The sequence below is a fragment of the Lynx canadensis genome, chromosome F2 (assembly GCF_007474595.2).
Source record: "Lynx canadensis isolate LIC74 chromosome F2, mLynCan4.pri.v2, whole genome shotgun sequence".
Taxonomy (NCBI): Eukaryota; Metazoa; Chordata; class Mammalia; order Carnivora; family Felidae; genus Lynx; species Lynx canadensis.
In genome coordinates, this window is record NC_044320.2 from 64,966,453 (window position 1) to 64,986,207 (window position 19,755).

Below are 19,755 nucleotides of genomic sequence, written 5' to 3' on the forward strand. Positions count from 1 at the left end.
GGAAATGGATGTCAGAGTGCAAGATTCCCATGTGCAGGACTGGACTGAAAGAGCAAATACTCCAGCTGGCAGAAGATGTGAATTCTTTCATGAAAAGGAACAGTCTGGATTAAGTGGACACAAACATGCGTGGTTTCCAGTCATGCCCAAGGAAAGCACAGCTTGATCTTGCTATGTCCAAGGAGCTTCTCCTTTTAATATAATTATCTTTATGAAATATATCCTGATTATTAAAAAAAATATGCAGAGTCTGCTCACTACATATAGAAATATAGATCTAGAAACTACATATGGTTACCTTTATAAAAGTTAAATAGGAATAAAAACGTTTTTTTAATATTTATGTATTTTTGACAAAGAGAGAGACAGAGCACAAGTGGGGGAAGGGCAGAGAGAGAAGCAGACACAGAATCCGAAGCAGGCTCCAGGCTCCGAGCTGTCAGCACAGAGACTGACACGGGGCTCAAACTGACGAGCTGTGAATCATGACCTGAGCTGAAGTCTGATGGTTAACTGACTAAGCCACCCAGGCTCCCCAAAGGTTAAATAGAAATAAAAACAAACATAAACTGGGGCATCTGGGTGGCTCTTGGTTAAGCATCTGACTCTTGGTTTCGGTTCAGGTCATGATCTCATGGTCTGTGGGCTCGACTCCCACGTTGGGCTCTGCACTGACAGTGCAGAACCTGCTTGGGATTCTCTCTCTCTCCCTCTCTCTGCTTGTGCTCTCTCTCTCTCTCTCTCAAAAATAAATAAACTTAAAAAAAAGACATCAAAATAAACAAAAATTGATTTCTTTGACAAAACACTTTGATATTTTTAAATAAAACATTAATTATATAGCATTTTGATACATAAATGGATTCAGATTGGTATTCTGAAAATAAGCATCAGTGGAATATATATACAGCAGTACTATTTTTATTTTTAGTATGAATGCCCTCAGTTCTAAAAACAATTTTCATTTTCAGGTGACTTTTTACTTTGCAAACAGACTGCACAAATAATTTCAACTGCCGTGTCCAGAGGGATGGAAATGATCACACAATCATGACGTATGATTTGAAACACCAGAATACTGACTGGCTATTCTTCTGTACGGCTCAGTACAACCTTCTGAGGAACCATCCTTGAGAAAAACTCAGATTCAGGCATATGTGTACCTAGAGTGAATAGGTTTGTCCACCCGCAGGTTTGTCACCAGTCGATTAAAACGGGAACATTCTGACTAACAAAAGGCTCATCACGCCATTATAAGAGTAAGGATTTTCTGCCTCAAAAGGGAAATGCTCTATGTTTGAGAGAAACATAAAAATCCATTCATTATGAACAGCCTGAATATTCATTAGAATTCAAAGCTACAGAGCATGCGAAGAACTAACTTGTTGGGGAAAAGAAAAGGCTGTTTATTCTTCACTGAATAAAATGGATGATGTGAGGCCCTCACCCCTTTCTGGCTCTAAGTGGAAGATTTCATTGGCCTTAAAAGACCCCAAACTTTTGGTGTCACATTTTGCTTCTAATGCTGAATTCCCACATTCCCTTGTGCCAAACGCTAGACCTTAAAATCTAGGGGGAAAGAGCTTTTAAAATAAACAGAAATTTATCCTACAAAGTGAAGAAAGCAGGTTCCCACTTCTTGCTGAGCATTAGGTTCTGGATGTAGGCATTCTTCCACGACTTTTAAAAATTCCTTATGTACTGCAAGGATATCTTCAATGTTTGAGAACAGCATCTGCAAATACATGTAAGTGCAATAGTGAAGCAGGTTAAAAACAAAAACAACTAAAAAAAAACCAAACAAGCAAAACAAAAAAAACAAAAAAACACACAAGTCCGTAAGAGTACAGTATTCTATCTCCAAGCTGAAAACTTTAGGGCATAGCAAGCCAGTCAGCAGAGTGCCAATTTTGTCTGGACATCCTCTCCACCCCCACACAACTCTGGGAATCAGGAACCTATTCCTGGCTCTCAGGAAAAGCCTAAGTGACTAAATCCAAGCAGGACAGTCCCCACCCTATTAGCGAAAATGGGCGGCAGGTAAAATTGTGCAGGCGGATTTGCTGGCAGGCTGTGTGGGACAAGGGTTTCTTTGCTCTCTAGAAAGGCATCCTGGAATGGACCGCCCTTTTCCCCCCTCTGGCAAGGTGCTGTGTCCGGAAGTGACAGCTGGGACAGCTACAGGGTCATTTTGCAGCTGCGGGAGGAGCCAGTCCACGGCCAAGCTGATAACCTGGATGTCAAAGTGAAGAGCTACAGAGAACCTGGCAACCTTATTGACCTCCCTGAGCCACAGGTCCTGAACCTTTTCTTCTGTCTGGAGTTCCCCAATACGAGAGACAAAGCATCCTCAAGCCATCTGAATAATACAGACACTTGTCTTTTGCTTTCCACCAAAAGCACACAAACTAAAATACTCCCACGGTGAGGAGAATTGGAAAGTTAGTATTTAATTTATGAAAAAAATACTCGGAAGGGCCTAAAAAATCCTTGGATTTTTTTCTATTTTTAGTAAAGTAAAACAGCAAATCAGCACCAAAAATAAACATCAATGATGATTTATAGAACTTAAATGAGTAATAACAATAGTACAATTAATTTTCATTTATCTCCTCCCCCTTTACAAACCTCCTCATAATTTTCCTTCCCTGCAGCTTAACAGGAAATTCTTATCCATTTGTTTCTGAGTCAAAGATATTATGCTAACTTTTTCTGCACCAATGAACCACCCAAATCATTTGTTCTTTAGAGATCAGAGACTGGAAGTTGCATCTGTCCACCTCTTGCCTTCCTCTTACACACACAACTCTGCTCCCTCCCTCTCACGGACTCTGAGGTTCTCAGTCTGGGTTTGTTTTCCTTCCTTTTTTCAAACTGCCCTAAGGCCTTGGCAAAAAAAAAAAAAAAAAAAATTCTCCATATCTTCTTTGTCATCATCATAACCCTCTGTTTCTTTTCCCGACATCGTTTCCCTTTTTCTCAGCGTCGCCCACACAAGTGCCTGGCACAGAGCTTCTACTGGTACCGGTAAGCTGAAGAACACTCAAGTAACATCCCACAGATAAAATCTTATCTGAGGAGAATGTGTGCTTGTGTTGAGGGCAAACTGCAACTCCTCACCTTCACTGTTTCTTCTGTTACATTTTTGTCAATTTTTGATGCGGCGCACTGGTTCATTCGGTGTAAGAACGCCTGCATGAAACAAAAAAAAGATATTTTGAAGGTGACATTAGGTTAATAAAACAACAGGGTGTTGAAGAGAACTAATTCTGTTTTACAGGAAACCAAAGTTTAAAACTCTAATAACTATTGAATATAATAGTTTTGTTGTAAAAGGTTAAACTCTTGTTCACTGTGGTTCGTACCTGGGGATTTTATCCTTCATCGTTTGGGGGCAAGACCAAAAGTGACCATGTATATATGAATTTAAATTTATCCACCAGGATCTCAATGTTCTGTGGTAAACACTTAAGAGTCCAATGTTTTTGGGGAGCCTGGGTGGCTCAATCAGTTAAATGTCCGATTCTTAATTTTGGCTCAGGTCATGATCTCATGATTTGTGAGATCAAACCCCACAACGGACTCTCAGCTGACAACGGGGAGCCTGCTTGGGATTCTCTCTCTCTCCCTTTCTCTCTGTTCCTCTGCCACTTACACATGAGCACTTTTGTGTGCTCTAAGTAAATAAATACACTTAAGGGGAAAAAAGAGTCAAATGTTTCCTAAACTTCTAAGTCTTATGAAGCACAAGACCAAACTCTAATGAAAAATGAGATTTCTGATAAAAAACAAAGGGTCAGAAATTCCAGTGACCTTTTTGGAACTGAGAGAGATTGAAAGAAGGAGGTAGGGAGGAAGAGATAGAGATAGTCAGTGAAAGAGGAAGAGAGAAAGTGACTCTTCAAGAAGGAATGGAGGGATTTCTCTTCCTCTCTTACTCCCTCCCCCAAGTTTTAGAAAGACGGATTTGGTATTCCTGGGATCAGGTCAGGGCTCTCCATAGCCCTATGGTAGGCAAATAAGTTCATTAGTATTTCAAAGATCTGGACTCTTCTTGACAAGTCATTAAGCTTGGACTCATGACTAAATACACTATTATTTTTGCAAAGGAAAAAAGCAGAAAGAGTTGTTTACACTGGGTCTTAAAAGAGAAGGTTTGGAAGGAAAAGGAGAAGTGACTTTCCATCCAGCAAATCTGGTTTGTGTCTTTAAGACATCGTTCATTAACTATCTAGTGATCAGGTGAGATCATTGCCTTCCCTGTTTGTCTTAAGAACTTCAGCCACTACCTGCCAAGTCAGGGTCTGACTGCATAGCCCACCAATCCCCAGAATACACAGAGGCTCCAAGGAGTCTCTGGAAACTACATCAAACAAATGAAGATTAAGGTAAGAATCCCATTTTAATGTTTATTTATTTATTTTGAGAGAGACAGAGACAGAGGCAGAGAAAAAAGGGAGAGAGAGAATCCCAAGCAGGCTCCCACTGCCAGTGCAAAGTCCAACATGGGGCTTTATCCCACAAACTGTGAGATCATAACCTGATCTGAAACCATGAGTTGGATGCTTAACTGAATAAGCCACCCGGGCACCCCAAGAATCCCATGTTTGACCTGGTATACTTACAAAGATTTAAGAGACTAAGACAACCCAGTATTGTTCAAATGTTCCAAAGTTACCATCCTCAAGACATTGCTAGTAAGAGTATAAAATGGCACATTTCTTGGGGCGCCTGAGTGGCGCAGTCAGTTAAGCGTCCGACTTCAGCCAGGTCACGATCTCGCGGTCCATGAGTTCGAGCCCTGCGTCAGGCTCTGGGCTGATGGCTCGGAGCCTGGAGCCTGATTCTGATTCTGTGTCTCCCTCTCTCTCTGCCCCTCCCCCATTCATGCTCTGTCTCTCTCTGTCCCAAAAATAAATAAAAAACGTTGAAAAAAAAATTTTTAAATGGCACATTTCTGGGGACAATACAACTTAACAATATATCTCAAATTTTTAAATGGGCATTTCCTTTAACCCAGCAATTCTACTTCTAGGAATTTATCCTAAGAAAACACTCAGACAAGGAGTTACAGTATATTGATTACAAAAGTGGAAACACTGAAAACAACCTAATGCCCATCAATAAGGGAATCATTTAATATATTATGGTACATGCAAATTATAAAATACCATGCAGAAGTATAATAACAAATAGAATGGGATATAAATTACATATAATTATGTGCATATAAAACAGATGTCTATAAAATACTGTTTGGTGAAAAATTTACTAATCAGCATACTTGAAATGTACTGACATATATGTACACACATATACATATTACATGCCATTATATACACATAAATATACATGTGTAATGGTAGTGTGCATTCATACTGAGAAAATATGTAGCATATACCAAATGCAAACAGTGGTTAAAGATGACCTTTATACACTTTCTTATGCTGAGAATATTTGGCTGCGAGCATATTATAACTTTTGTGAAAAGAAAAACAAAAGTATTTAACAGAAACAAAACAAATGAGCCACAGGATGTCATTCCTAGCATTAGCTTCAGACCCATCTCTATTCCCAATTCCACCAGTTCATGTTTCAGAGTCTATAACAACAAGGCCACATCAGTACTAGTATATCCAACTGAATGAAATAAGTCAGCTGAATTAAATGAACTGAATAGAAACGTACTGAATGTCACCTTAATTCTTTCATCGGAAAGTGTATATGATATGCGATGTGAGTTTTGAACTATTATCTATAGTTAGGTGTAACTGGCAACCTAAAGAGATTCTGAATTTCCTGACTTTGCCCATCTTAATTAGTATGAGTCTTATTTTTAATTTTAGTTTTGGTTTTGTTGAATATTTTCCATGTATTCATACCAAAAATCGTCTGTTAGCTCTTTCTTCTTAGTCTTAAAGTAACATGGTAGTTTAGTTGCCTAGTTTACATTTCACGTTGACCACATAGTAAACAGGTAACCTCGCACACAAGCAAAACTAAACGTTCATCTCTAAATTTATAAACATTTTTCTTCATGAACTGAACTCAGTAACATTCTGAAGCTGATAAATGAAAGTTTGGAGGTAGCACAAATGAATCAAAACATGGGTTAGAAGGAAACATACAAACTGAGAAAGTAAACTATATCTTCATCTGACTTTTTATCTTCTTACCCTCTGTGACAATATGGAACTTTTTGTTTAACTGTGAATGAAATAGAACCTGGAACTTGTTAGCATTTCTGATCAAGCATTTATTTTCCTGAGAATTTCATTTTATGCACAGAGAAGGCAGATTTCAGATACTTTGCCCAGAACGCAAAATCATGAAAACAGACATTTTTGACAAAACCTAGAAGTCTTCCTTCCTCAATATAAAGAAAAATAACCTGTTTTCAGAACTGTCTTTTAACAACCTTTCAGACTTTAGTAATTAGTGCATTTAATTTTTCTCCTATCAGTCAAAGAAGCATTAATACCCTAAATACAAAAATACATGAAGGATTTAATATGCTGTTTTACCTCTGCATTCATTTATTCCCATTGGTCCAGAATTTCATCAGAATTAGATCATCCTCATTTTGATACAAATATACTGGAAAAAGGCTTATAAATGCCAGTGGTTCTCAAACTTTTTATTGTGTATAATACTTGGAGAGTATTTCTAAATGCAGATTCCCTGGTCCTATCCCCAGAAGGTCTGATTCGGCAGATTGGTTGAGGACCCAGAAATCTGTATTTTGAGTAAGTTCCCTAGATGATTCTGATGCAATTGGTCCTGAGACTACATCTGATGAAAATTTCTTTATGTTTTTTCTTCCAAAGACTGAAGACTTTGAGGAAACAAGTCAGTGGGTCTCAATGGAGAAAACTTCTTGGCTTTCCAACCCTATGCACAATACCCTCTCACTCAACCAGTTGGAGTTTCTGCTATCCCACAAGAAAACCCTCCCTCCAACCATGAAAATCACAATCTGCATAAATGGGTCATAATAATCTCTGAAGGCTAGGGAGATGCAAAGACCAGCGAGATAAGACAGACTAAGTGAGGTTTGCAGGTGCCCCTCCTTGTACCTTCCAGCTTGCAGGTGTGTTGGCAGTTCAGCTGCCAGGATTCCCCTAACAATGATTACACAACACATTCCGAGATATCACTACAGTCAGGGACTACTGTTTTCCTACACAGACAGCAGAACTCTTTATCTTCTCTTCAATTTGCTCCATGTTGTTTCCTTCCTATCATGTATTTGGTAAAACGGGTTAAATGCCATACATTAATTAAAGCTTAAGAGAGCTAAAAATGTCACAAATTTGCAACCAATAAATTAAAAGAGGGAAGGAGATTATATGTAAGAGGGAGATGACAGCTATTCCCTTCTTCCTTGTCTATCTGGGCCACCACTTACTCAAAAGGTAAGGCAAATCCATGATGAGATAAAATCCATGATTTTATTCTCAGAATGCACTTGTTTATGATTTCAGTGTACTAAATTATCTCCTTCAATTCATTTTTGTCCTCCCCACTCTTTACATCAGGCACACATAGTAGATAACTCTCAAAAGATGCACAGATATGTTCATTGCTATAACATTTCCAGATAGTTGTGGGTATTCTTCTTTGATACAACACCAAAACTCAGTAAGTGGTAGTTTCTTAAAGGTTAGTCATGAATGATTTTTAATCTGAAACCAACCATATCAGTGAACTTTTCATACTCTGCTACATTAAAACCAATTGAGGGCGCGTGTATGGCTCAGTGGGTTAAATAAGCAGCCCACATCAGCTCAGGTTATGGTCTCGTGGTCCATGAATTTGAGCCCCGCATCAGGCTCTGTGCTGACAGCTCAGAGCCTGGAGCCTGCTTCGGATCCTGTGTCTCCCTCTCTCTCTGCCCCTCCACTGCTCACACTCTGTCTCTCTCAGAAATCAATAAACATTTTAAAAAATTAAAAAAACAATCGATTTATCTTGCAATTTGAAGGGATCTTTTATCTATGCTTGATGCTGTAAATTTTTTTAACAATGCTTCACTAAGAGTTATATATATCTTCAAAATATTAACACGTCTTGTTATACGATATCAAAAAAACTCACATCACATTAGTTACTATCAGTATCCAACTCACTAGAGAAGTCTTTAAGTATTAGGAGGCTATCCAGCTCACAGACGTAAATTTTCCAAAACTCTAAATTCACTTGCAAGCTTGAATTTATCATCATCAACAAATACTATCAGTTGTTTTCCTTGAAGTGACAGGTTCACTTCTTTCTTTGTTGAATAAACTATCTGCCAAATACTCCAGTGCCCTGAAACTAAAACCACAGTTTACCTCATAGTTGTTATTTCAAGTAAATATAATGTTCCATAGCAACTCAATCACAAATTCTGTCCATGGGGACAACCATAATATTTGAGTATGCAGAAGTACTGAGGTGTACTTCCTGTTTCAGAATATTAAAAGGCATGTGCTCAAGAGTCACAATTTAGTACAATTAATAATTTTTACAGCTTCACAAGAACACTCTTAGGTGAAACAGGAATCCTCTACCACCCTTCCCCCATGAGTGAGTGACAGTGAAATATACAGTGAAATATACCTAGTACAATTTGGTGCCACTACTCTTTAGTGGCACTCTTTAATTCACATTAAAGCATCAGCAGTTTTACACATCATTGCTTTTGCACGATCAGTGCAAGCATCCACACAGAAAAAATAAAAGCAAATAAAGTCTTAGTATTACAATGAAAATAGTTTCACCTTACATATCCCCTGGAAGGATTTCACAAAACCCTAAAAGACTGCAAAGCACACCTTGAAAACCACTGTTCTAGGCATATAGGATATATCAATAAACAAAATAGTCAAAAATTTCTGCTTATATTCTAGTAGAGGGAGGCATAGTATACAATAAATATAATAAATGTATTTGGCACATTAGAAGCCAGGTGTTAAAAGTAAGCAATGAACTTACTATGATAATAAAAACAGATCTACACATATTTGAAAAAAATATATAACACCTCACAATGATTCCAAAGCTCTCCAGAGATTCAGAAATCCAGAGCCCAAAATTTATCACCATAAATCTATACCGCTCAATTCTATTATTTAATTATATTTGACTTTTCTCTTGTACATTCATGGCATCACTTCTCCTTTCCTTCCTTTTATGTCTCTACTTTGCCCTATTACTTTCAGTACCCACTCTATGCATAAGACTAATAATGGGATGGGACTCTTCGGCCTCCATCTACAGTTTCCAAATACCTCCAAAAACAGGGAAGTATTCTTCAATTTTATTTTTACTGCCAAGCACTCAGGACTCATTTGGGTAAGGGAATAAACAAAATTAAAAACACAAGGAAATTACCAACTACAGATTTTTTTTTTAATTTTTAATGTTAATTTTGAGAGAGAGAGTGCAAGCAGGGGAGGGGCAGAGAAAGAGGGAGACACAGAATTCCAAGCAGGCTCCAGGCTGTGAGCTGTAAGCACAGAGCCCAATGCAGGGCTTGAACTCACAAACTGTGAGCTCATGACCTGAGCTGAAGCTGGACGCTTAACCGACTAAGCTACCCAGGTGCCCCCAACTACAGATATTTTTGTAGTTATCTTACACTGATAATGTTAGACTCACAAATGATAGTCTAAATGAAATGGATCAAATCCTTGACAAACATAATCTGCCAAAATTCACACAAAGAGTAATATAATATGAACAGGACTCTATCTATTAAAAGGACTGAATCAATATTTAATAACCTTCCAAGACAGAAAGTGCCAGGCTCAAATCAGTTCACTGGTAAATTTTACCAAACATTTAAAGAATAAATTATACCAATTCTCTACAATCTCTTTCAGAAGATAGTAGAGGAAATTTTTCCTAACTTGTTCCACGAGGCCTAATACCAAAACCAAAGAATTCACAAGAAAACTATAGACCAATATCTCTTAAAAATATAGATGCAAAAGTTCTAAGCAAAATATTAACAAACAACAGCCAAAAAACTATAAAAACAATTATACATCACAACCAAGGGGGGTTTATCCCAAGTATGAAAAGCTGGTTCAATATTCTAAAATCAATTAATGAAATCCAACACATCGCCAGTCTTAGAAGAAAAATCCATATGATCAACAGATGCAGAAAAAGCATTTGAGAAATCCAACACCCAGTCATGACAAATATTCTCAGTAAACTAATAAGAGGGAAATGTCCTCAACATTATTTTAAAAATCTTAAAAAAAAAAAAAAAAGCCTACAGCTAACATCATACATAATAGTGAGAAACTAGAAGCTTTCCCACTACAATCAAGACCAAGGCAAGAACGTCTCCTCTCACCATTCCCTTTTAGCATTGTCCTGAATTTTCTAGCTAATACAATAAGACAAAAAAGAAAATAATAGGTATATAAATTGGAAAGGAAAAATAAAATTTTCCTTGTTCATAAATGATATGATTGTCTATGTAGAAAATCTGAAATAATTGACCCTAAACATTCCTGGAACTTGATAAAATCTTATAGCAAGGCTGAAGGATACAAGATTAATATACAAAAGTCAATCACTTTCCTCTATACCAGCAATGAACAAGTGGAAACTGAAATTAAACACACTACCATTTACATTAGCACCTCCAAAAATGAAATATTTGTGTATAAGCCTTAAAAAAATGTGTATAACATCTGAATGAGGAGCACTACAGAACTCTGATAAAAATGATCAAAGAAGACCAAATAAATGGAGACACAGTTCACATTCATGGATAGGAAGACTCAATAGCATCAAGATGCTAGTTCTTCCCAACTAGAACTGTAGATTTAACACAATTCTAATAAAAATTCCAGCAAGTTATTTTGTGGATATCAACAAAATGATTATAAGTTTATATGGAGAGATAAAAGACTCAGAGTAGCCAAAACAATATTAAAGAATAAGAACAGGGAACCTGGGTAGCTCAGTTGGCTAAGCATCAACTCTGGCTTTTGGCTCAGGTCATGATCTCAGGGTTGTGGGATTGAGCCCCATGTCAGGTTCTGTGCTGGGTGTAGAGCCTGCTAAGATTCTCTCTCTTTCTCTCTCTTTCTCTCTTTCTCTCTCTCTCTCTCTCTCTCTCTCTCTCCCCCCCTCCCCCTCCCTCCCTCCCTCCTTTCCCCCCTTCCTCTGTCCCTCTGTCAACCTCTGCCCTTCCCCCACTCACACTGGTTCTCTCTCTCTCTCTCTCTCTCTCTCTCTCTCTCTTTGTCTGTCAGGAAGAAGAACAAAATCAGAGGACTCAGAGGACTGAGACTACCTGACTTCAAGGCTTATTCTAAAGCTACAGTAATCAAAACAGTGTGGAACTGGTTAAAGAACACACAAACAAATAAATGGAATACAACAGAGAGCCCAGAAACAGATTTACACAAATATAGACAACTCTTTGACAAAAGAGAAAATGTTATATGATGAAGAAAGGATGATCTTTTCAATAAATGGTGCTGGAACAACTGAACATTCACATGTGAAAAAAAAAGAAAGAAAGAATCTAGACACAGACCTTACATCCTTCTGAAAAATTACCTCAAAATGGATCAGACCCAAATGTAAAATGCAAAACTATAAAACACCTAGAAGAGTATGGTGATGACTTTTTTAGATAAAACACCAAAGGCATGATTATGAAAGATTTATTGATAAGGTGGATATCATTAAAATTAAAAACTTCTCCTCTGTGAAGGACAAGAGAATGAGAATCCTAGCCTCAAACTGGGAGAGAAAATATTTCCCAAAGACATATATGATAAAGAACTATTGTCCAAAATGTACAAAGAACTCATAAAACTCCACATCAATAAAATCAACAACCAAATTAAAAAATGGGCAAAAGAACTGAACAGGCACCTCAGTAGAGAATATACACGGATGGCAAATAAGCATATAAAAACTTGTTCAAATCGTACATTATTAGGCAATTGCAAATTAAAACAACAAGATACTACACATCTATCGGAAAGGACAAAATCCAAAATACTGACAATGCCAAAGAATGTGGAGTAATCAGTAACTCTCCTTCATTGCTCGTAGGAATGCAAAATGATATAGTCACTTTGGAAGACAGTTTGGCATATTCTTAACATAAATGTTCTTACCATGCAATCCAGCAATCATATTTCTCAGAAGTTACCTAGATGAGATGAAAACTTATATCCATAACAAAACCTGCACCTGGATGTTCATAGCATAGCAGCTGTACTCATAATTGGCAAAACTTGGAAGTGAACAAGATGTCCTTCAGTAGGTGAATGGATAAATACAAACAGTGGAATATTATTCAGCCTAAAAAGAAATGAGCATGATCCAGCCGCTCCCTCCTCTCTTGTTTTGCCTCATCCCAGTTTCCCCATTCTGGACTGCTGCCTAACCACAACCACCTTCCAGGTCCTCCTCAACATGCCACACTTATTTCCACCTTAACACCTTTACACAACCTGCTTCCTACTGCCTGGAGCACTCTTCACCTGGCTGCCTCCTGCTGTCACTCAGTTCTTAGCTTACAGTCTCTCATGGCCATCCAGTCTAGACCATCCAGTTAACGTTCTCCCTATCCCAACCCCATCTTGCCCTATCTACTCCATTACTCTACTTCATTTACCCTGTGGCACTACCTGCTCCTCCATGTCCTGTTTTATGTATTTGTTTATTTACTGGTGCCTTGCATTAGTAGTGGAGCTCCGTGAAGGCAGAGTCTGTCTGTTTTGCTCAGTCGGGTTTCCCCAGCATCTCCAACAATGCCTGGCACTTGGTAAACTCTCAATAAACTTCAGTGGAATAAGTGAAGAATTTTTTCTTCACTGGATGGTTTTTGTTTCTAAAGACCACAAGACTGTGTAGTATTAACTTCCTTAGTGTATTATCTTCCCAAATATCCATCAGCAACTTAGAATATAATAATATATAATCTTTATCTTTTCCATCACCATATACCAGGGTTTCTCAACATTAACACTCTTGACATTTGTGCCAGAAAAATCTTGGTTGTAGGCACTGTCCTGTACATGCAGGATGTTTAAGAGTTTCATGGCCTATACCCACTAGATGCCAATAGCTACTACCATCCCCAGTTGTAACAACCAAAGATGTCTCTATACATTGCCAAAAGCCCACTCTACACCCCCACAGTTGAGCACCACTGGCATATAGAATCCCAAAATACCTACAGCAGTGCTAACTAGATGCACAAATTTGAGGCTAAAACTTTTGTATCATCAACCTCTCTGGGCTACATTATAACAATAAGTGATTTTCCGTGTCTTCCTGAGCTTTAGCAAAGTCCCATGTTTCTCCACGTATCTCCTTATTTCAATACTTTTATTAGATTATGAATAAAAAGTTCAACACATTTTTATAAAAATTATAATTAGGTAGAACTTATGTTTAAATCTCTTTTCAAACTGAGTAGATTTTTAAAAGCTCCCTTTGTCATGTCTTTTCAACTCAGACACAGTGAACAATGACAAAATACCGTTAGTTTGCATGTCTGCTCTCCACCAGACTGTATTCCCTATGGAAAATGTATGGGCAGCATGTTTTCATCTTTGAAACAGATATTAGTTTGTCCCTAGACTGCCATGGCAACATTCCATCCATACGAAACTCCAAAAACTGATAGAATAATAAATCATTTGTCAGTAGTTCAGTAGCATTGAAGACTCACCCTCATGGGCATCTATCACTCTACAAACCATCAAAGGAAAATATATGCCACCATGGATTACTCAGATAGATGCCGAAAGAGATCACAATGATACCAAACAGTATGTCAATATCCCCAGCAAAACCCTTTGAATGTTGATGTTTTTTTCATGATTCAGAACCAAAAGGATTTATTGTGTCATACTTGTTGAGAGTCTTTGAATATCTGCTCAGTTTTCCACGAAAAGATGGTTTATTCTTTTTTAGAAAAACTATTAATTCAAAATTAACATCACCATCATCTAGGTAAAGATAATTTTTCAACATACATCCATAATTTTTAAACTTCCTTGGCTGAAACTTTCCCAGGATTTAAGGATAATTGAAACATTATTTAGTGTCTTCTGTTTGACCTCAACATGCCAAAAGGCAGCATGACAGAATTGTGTTCTTCAGGAGTTTTCAGGGGAAAGAATTCGTACTGGGTCAGCATGTGATCAATACACTAAATACACACCAGGCACAGGTTTTAAAGATGTTTAATAGTAGATGGCTGGAAAGTCAGACAGAAGATGAAAGAGAAATTAGAACTATTCTCAATGGAATTACAGTTATGCATAAAATTATTGAAAGTAAAAATTAGAAAATTTATTGAGATTACAAAAAAAACTACAATAAAAGCAAACTTTCCTAAAGTGTGTTTTGTCAATTTTGAAAGTTTTTATTTGTTAAGTTTTTGGTTTTTTTCTTATGTGCTTTTGCAATTTCTTTTCTTTTTAATTTTTTTAATGTTTATGTCTCTTTGAGTGTGAAAGAGCAATGAATTAAGTCAAAAGCAGAGATCAAAAGCAGTAGAAGTATTTTTTAACATGGCACAAATGGTTAAAACATTGTTTCAACTGCCATTGAAGGAAATAAGAACATTTACATAAAAATCAGTAATTATGGTCCCTCTTCAAACACAAGGAAAAAAATCAACCCAGGACCCACATTGCTGAATAGTAGCCATAGACTAGAGCAAAGGCAGTCACATGTTCCTTTCACTTGCTACAGTCATCACTATTCCCTCTTACCTCCTACACCAGAGCTAAATGTTAATTGTTCTTTATTCTCACACTAATATCATCTTTTTTACATAAAATTCAATTTACTCATTTTTGTGACTTAGAAATCTCTGTAGCCATTTTAATTTTCAGCATACAATCTTGGGGTTTTGCAAAGGTCCTTTGGGCTTTTATAAATTCTTAATACTGATCATTCCAGAGTTCTGTTTTAAAATGTCATTTGGTCTTCATGTGTTTGAGTAAGAAAGTACTCCCAAGATGAGAGGAGAAAAAACTTAAATGGGAAAAAAAAAACAAGAAAGAAAGAAATTTTGGTGCCTATTTACTTAAGGCCTAGTTTCCCAAGGAATTCATGATTATATTAGATGTTAATTCTAGAAGTGATATTTTCTAGAGACAACTCTGAAAAACATGTGCATGATTAGTTTTCTCGAAGACTGAAAAAAACCTCTATGTCCTTTATTTTAAACTATAAATGTTTTTTAATAAAGTAGCTTTTGGGCAATAAATTTTTCTTGGCTCCTATATTCCAAATATCATTTGATTCATGATAATCTTGTGTTCCTTGTATTGTTTTGGGTGATTGATGTCTCTTTCCGGAATGGTTAGGGATACACGAAACTTTAGGAAAAAATCAACTAAATAAAGTAAGATTAAGAAGCACCGAATGTTTATCATCAGCTGTTTTGAAATCCCTCTAAATTAATCCTCCATGTTTCTTCCCAACACACCTAGAAACACCTATCCACACATCTATGAAGACACAGGATATCTCACAGCAGGGAGTGTAGCCAAGGTTCTAAGTAAGCCTCAATTACCTCATTCATTAAATTAGGTTAAAAATAATAGTACCTATCTCACAGAGAGGCGAGAATTCACGGAGGTAATTTTTGTTGGCACTTTGCACAGTGCATAATCAGGACCAAATACTGATATTTCTGCTACTACTGCTACACCTACAACCGTAGTTCTATAATATCTACCGTGGCTTCATTATTCCTAATACTAGAGAGAACACAACTAAAGGGTAAGCCCCTTGTGTCCGCTTCTCTGCTCCTCTATTAACAGTAAATCAATCCAAGTAACTCTAACTTCGGGAGAATCCTTTGGTTCCAAAACAAATAATTTGAGGCATTTGTGAGGGGGAAAATCTACTGTTGATTAAAATATATGTATATTCCACATTGTTACATTGCATTGGATCCTTTCTGCTCAGAATTCCAGGTTTGCCCTCAAATATGGTTCATGTTAATCTCTCAATTCATATTTTCTAAACACTCCAAAAGTTAAAAAATTAACCCATAGTAGAAGGTAGAAAAAATTTATTGGATAGCCAACTGTACGGTGTTAATAGAGACTGCGGCCCATCTCTAAGCCTTGAGAGGATTTAGAGCATAAAGTATTAACAAAAAGTGAACAACGTATGTGGAATATGGCCAGACCATGGCTTTGATTTCCATGAACTGCTACATGATCTTGGTATGGACAAAAATCATACAGGCTGATGAAGTAGAATGACAGGCCAATCTGAGAACAACCACAGAAAATCAGGTACAGCAAAAACTATATTCTTGAAGTTGCCTTAGCTCTTCTGAATGCTATCAACTCTTTACAGCACTGACAGAACCATTAGACAAAGATAATGTGTTAGGCTAGGTTCCAAAATTAAAATGAAAATCTATTCCTTTATATGTTACAAGTCATAATATTTGTGAAAAAGCCTAAAGTGAGATAAAAAAAAAATGAACTTTTCATTACATTCAGAATTACAACAACAAAAAAAATATTTCAAATACCTCAGAATTTTGGGGGGCATTTCAGATAAAAGTATGTTTCAGCTGTCAGTTGGTGATCAATATGGGATAAAATGAATTTCTAAAGGCAGTTCATAAGCTTACATGAACATACTTGTGAAAATTTTTCTCAAAGTTGTCTGTTAAATTATTTTTAATATTACATAAATATTTATTCAGAGATGCCAGCAGGCTATTGTGTCTCTAATATAATACTGCATATTGTGCTGCTCAGGAATTTACAGTGATATCTGATAACTTTAAAAACACAGCACAAGGAAAGAAAGGGCTAAGCGGGAAGTACAAAGCACACTATATAGATAATATTCTCAAGCACAGATTTTTCTCTGGCACAGGAAACTGGTCATTTCCCAAATTTAAAATGCAGAACACTATTCCTGTTTAAGTCGTTATTTGAGAATTCAGTTCCCATGAAAAGGAAATGTAGCAGTGGGGGAAGGAAAAGTATTTTATGCTGGAAAACAACCCAGAGAAATGAATGAGGACCCCAACACGAAGATGGGTCTCCTCCTGGCATCCATACCCTCCTTTTTTCTCACACTCTGATCTAGCTGGCTGTAAAATCCCACAAGGTACAGAAAAAAGATTTTTTACATTTCGCTTCATGATAAATTTCTATTTCAACTAATGCAAAGAACTTTATATATCTATTTCACCCTTAGGAATGACTCCTAAAATTGTCCACTCTTATCCTTAAAACACATATGACTTTTCTGTCAACATCCTATTATCCATTCGGACTTACCATATCCCTTTCTCTTCTTTTTTTCATGCCTACATATTCGATATACCATCTACTTCCTAGCTGTAGCTTTGTTTCCTTTCCTTTTTCATTCTATTTGAACTCTATTCCTTAAAGGAACTAATGTATAGTAATGTTAACAGTTAGTGTTGGGCTAATACAGAACAGAAGAGAGCCCAGAAAATACCTTAACTGGGAGGGAATTTGGTATTTGAAATAGGTGGTATTTTAGTGGGGGAGGAATGCACAGGTGTTGGGACAATAAGTAGTCCAGTTTGCAGACTTTGTCAGAATAAAACAGAAGAATGTGAAGCGGTTAAAACCTTGAATTTTGGAGCCAGCCTGCCTGGGTTCAAATCCCAGCTCTACCAAATACTAGATATGCAACAGTTGACCAGTAATTTTACCTCTGTAATGCAGTCTTGACATCTGTAAAATGAGAGTAATATGGTATCTACTCAAATGGACATGAGGCAAAGATTAAATTAATATACATGAAGCAACTCTTACATCAAAAACCAATATATAACTGTTAGCTATTATTGCTATTTTTCCTATTTTATTTTAGATCACCAAATATACTTGCCAGATGCTATTTTCATTAAATGACAGCACATTTAATCTCTGAAGGAAGACATTCAAGGAGATTCATTCTTTTTGACAACATCCATACAAGTTATAATCAAAGCATTAGTAAGAGGATTAGGTATTGTATGTGTATAAATATGTAAAATATCTGAGAACTGTCTTTAAGCCATTTATAATTTTTGTTCATAATCTGCTTTGTAAAAATTACATTAACAATCTGCAAAAAGTCAAATATCTGAAAGCCTTTGCTTAAGAAATATGAGAAAAAATAACTACGAAAATCTGGGATAACAACTATTATCAATAATCCCATTATGTTTCAAAAACCAAGAGGAATATAAAATAGGAAATATTATAAGTACTTCTGTATACTTCATGAACCAAGAAGGAGCCAGCAAAATACTATTAATGAGTTCATTTCCATGGATATTAGCTTGCAGCTCCATCAACAGCTGAATATTCATGAAGCACGCTGGGTGCAGGTAAATAAGAAAACTTCCCTTACAGGAAAAAAAGCAATTATAACAATAACAACAACAACCACAACAAATTTACGCATTTTTTTTTTCCGGACCTGGGTTGTGTAAAATAACAAAGAAAAAGCTAATGTCTGTTCAAAACTTTATGAATTTCATTATATAACCACAAAGTTGCAACAGATTTGCTTAACTGCTGCAAAACAGCAAATATGCCCTAATATCGGCAGTTTCTCGGTTTCCGAAGACTCTAAGTCATCCTAGATCCTTAAAATGCAGCCTTTTGGGGATGTAAATGAAATTGTCCCTAGGCTGAGTGCACATAACTAACATGGTTTAGGGCAATTATTTGCAGACCTCAGAGCTTGAAAATGCAAATAATATAAAGAACAAACTGAACGATAAATTAAAACCTAATCAGAACTACACCCAATATTTGGGGGTATGTCTGGAAGTCCTAAGCGCCCGCAGCAAGTAGACTTCAGGCAGCAGTGATACTATTCAGGGAGATGGGAGCATGTGATGCACTGTAACTGCTCTGAAAGTTACACCTATATACAGGTGCTGCTTGACGTGGAATGGGGAGAAGAGGAGGTGGGAAGGGAGAATGGCATCTACCAGGGAATAATTTTCCTTGTCATGACCTCTTCCAAATGCAGTGGGATTTAGGTTTGGACCCCAGGCCTGATAAAGAACTGGAATAAAAATCAGAAATGAAGTAAAACCTAACTTTATAGTGTGGAGGTGTACTGTAGAGGTGGGTTATCAGCCTGAAGCTCACGGACTGGTGTCCCTGCTCATCCCAGTTCACTGGATTTCCAAGAGTAAAACTAATTCTAGAGCTGGCTTCCCAGAATGAACAGGGATCCTCCTTCCCTTCTAGCTTGGCCAGGGCTGCCTCAGAGATACTGGGGAGGCTGGGCACACAGATCCTGGAGGACCAGCAAACCATGAATGAGCTGTTTCCTCCATGTCAACTGTAAAATTACACATTCTGATCAAAGAATAACGGCAGCAACCAGATTTCAAAAATTCAACAATGCATCCTGAAATCTACTGGGATTGAACATCCCATTTGGAAATTAATTCACATGTCCTGGAACAGTCACAATTTTACCTCTTGTCACTGGACAAGTAGGAACGTGATCCTTATGATAGGAGATTGTCATTGGTATGTCTAATGTATACCAGGCTCTGCTCTAGGCACTAGATAGATCATGATGAGAAGACCAATTCCCTGCTCTCAAGAGCATGTATTCCATAGATGGGATATGCAAGAGATAAACCACTAAGTACAGGATTCAATTTCAGGTGATGGTGAGTACTATGAAGAAAAATAAAACACGGTGATGGGAAGAGTGAGGACCTGGTAGCTGGGGAAGAATTCTCTG

General features: G+C 37.1%; 1 protein-coding gene across 5 annotated transcripts in view; it reads right to left on the reverse strand.

Annotated features, from left to right (window-relative positions):
• PREX2 (phosphatidylinositol-3,4,5-trisphosphate dependent Rac exchange factor 2) overlaps window positions 1–19,755 on the reverse strand; it is a 299,461-nt gene that overhangs the window by 225,991 nt on the left and 53,715 nt on the right. For all 5 annotated transcript variants that reach the window (XR_003966317.1, XR_003966315.1, XR_003966316.1 and 2 more), the window contains exons 2-3: window positions 3,121–3,192; window positions 1,613–1,735 (exon numbers count right to left, since the gene is read on the reverse strand). Coding sequence is in view for 2 of the 5 variants with exons in the window: in XM_030304277.1 (XP_030160137.1) it covers window positions 1,613–1,735; window positions 3,121–3,192 (195 nt within the window). In the remaining 3 variants the exon portion in view is untranslated. The remainder of the gene's footprint in view (window positions 1–1,612; window positions 1,736–3,120; window positions 3,193–19,755) is intronic.